Source organism: Schistocerca piceifrons, chromosome 3, assembly GCF_021461385.2.
Source record: "Schistocerca piceifrons isolate TAMUIC-IGC-003096 chromosome 3, iqSchPice1.1, whole genome shotgun sequence".
Classification (NCBI taxonomy): Eukaryota; Metazoa; Arthropoda; class Insecta; order Orthoptera; family Acrididae; genus Schistocerca; species Schistocerca piceifrons.
Genome location: NC_060140.1, coordinates 860,777,076 through 860,778,929, shown reverse-complemented (window position 1 = coordinate 860,778,929; position 1,854 = coordinate 860,777,076). Strand labels below are relative to the sequence as shown.

The window sequence follows — 1,854 nt, the reverse complement described above, 5'->3', positions numbered from 1 at the left end:
GTGAAGGCGCGCGTTGCAGGTCATTGGTGGTGACGTCTCGAAGGCGCTTGCGCGAGTGCGTTACCGTCGGAACTCGAATGCGGGTCCGGGAGCTACTACGGACAAGCCGGGTGGTGTGGTGCGCGATGTCCGGAGCTCGACGGAGAAGCGAATGAGGTAAGCAGGCGCGGGTGCCGATCCGGCCTCAACGCCCGACGCGGCGGAGGCAAAAGACGCGAACGCGGGTCCAGGAGCTGTGACGAACGCTCGACTGGAGTTACCGGCCGAAGGCACTTGCAGCTGGAGGTCGGGTCTCTACAGCGGACGGCGGCTCGTGGGCGCCGAATTCTGACGGCGTTCGGCGGCTCGGGCGCGTGACTGCCGGTTTCGGTGTCGTGGCGCGCTGGCGACGCAGCACGGCCGTTTGAATCGGACGCGGCGGCCGGCGCGCGTGACGTAGTCCGCTGGCGGCTGTGGTGGGGGCGACCGGTGCGCCTGTGGTGGGCGCGGTCCGGGCGGCCGTACCAGCTGCCTGGGCGTGGTGGAGGGAGGCGCACGTGGCGGCGCGATGACAGCAGGCTGCAGCTGTGCGTCGCCGGCGGCTCCGGGTGCGGGTTCCGTCTGACCGCTGGCAGAGGAAGTGTCGTCCGTGAACAGATCTTCTGCCGGGTCGAAGAAATGCGTGGCTGATGGAGCGGGCAAGACGTAGGCTGGTTTGACGCGGTCGACTGACACTGTCGACGGCTTTCCGTTGCACTCGAGGACCAGCGTTTTGTCTCCTCGGGCGATCACGCGGTGCGGCCCACTGTAGGGCGGTCGGAGAGGTGGCCGTACTGCTTCGGTACGCAACATGACGTGCGTGCAGCGCTGCAGGTCGGCGTGGACGAATATCTTCCCGGTGCCGTGCCGCGTCGGTGCGTGCGCTCGGAGGCCGGCCATGTGACTGCGCAGACGTTCCGCCAGAGTGGGTGCCACGGCGTCGCGTGGGAGACTTGCATCTTCGACAAAATCGCCCGGGATTGTCAGAGATTGCCCGTAAACGAGGTCGGCAGGTGACGCGCCGATCTCCTCCTTCTGTGTGACTCGCAGGCCGAGCAGCACCAGTGGGAGCGCCTCTGGCCATGAGGTGTCGTGGCAGGTTAGAGCGGCTTTGAGAGTCCTGTGGAACCGTTCGACCATGCCATTCGACGCCGGATGGTAGCTGGTTGTCCTGTGTAACTGGGTGCCACACAGTCTGGCGACGTGCGTGAACAACGCGCAGTCAAACTGGCGGCCGCGATCAGTTGTCACGTGACTGGGACATCCGAAGCGTGCCACCCAGGTGTCGACGAATGCGGTGGCGACGGTCTCGGCTGTGACGTCCGCGACGGGCGTTGCTTCCGGCCAGCGAGTGAAGCGGTCCACCATTGTTAGGAGGTACCGCTTGCCTTGTGAGAGAGGAAGCGGGCCGACGAGGTCCACGTGGACGTGCGCAAATCGGCGTGTCGCGTCCGGGAAGGTGCCCACGGGTGCGTGGGTGTGCCTCCCGACTTTGGCGCGCTGACATGCGGTGCAAGTGCGCGCCCATTCGCGACAGTCCTTCCGAAGCCCGGGCCAGACGAAACGCGCAGCCACGAGCGTCGCAGTGGTGTTGGTGCCGGGGTGTGACAGTCCGTGGACACGGTCGAAGGCACTGCGTCGGAATTTCTCCAGGAGAAACGGTCGGTGCGTGCCGGTTGAGGTGTCACACCAAATCTTCCGTGCGGAGCCGGGGACAGGCACCAGCTCCAGTTGCAGGCCGCTGGAAGTGTCGTGACGGAATCGGTGTAGTTCTTCGTCACTCTCCTGTACTTGGGCCACGTCCTCAAAGTTCACAGGGGGTGAAATAACGGCACA

General features: G+C 65.4%; 1 protein-coding gene across 1 annotated transcript; it reads right to left on the bottom strand.

Moving 5' to 3' along the window:
• Positions 1-294: 294 nt before the first annotated feature.
• On the bottom strand, positions 295-1,386 carry LOC124789128. The gene has a single exon (XM_047256418.1). It carries the CDS (start codon positions 1,384-1,386, stop codon positions 295-297), a length of 1,092 nt encoding a protein of 363 aa, XP_047112374.1.
• Between the last annotated feature and the right edge of the window lie 468 nt (positions 1,387-1,854).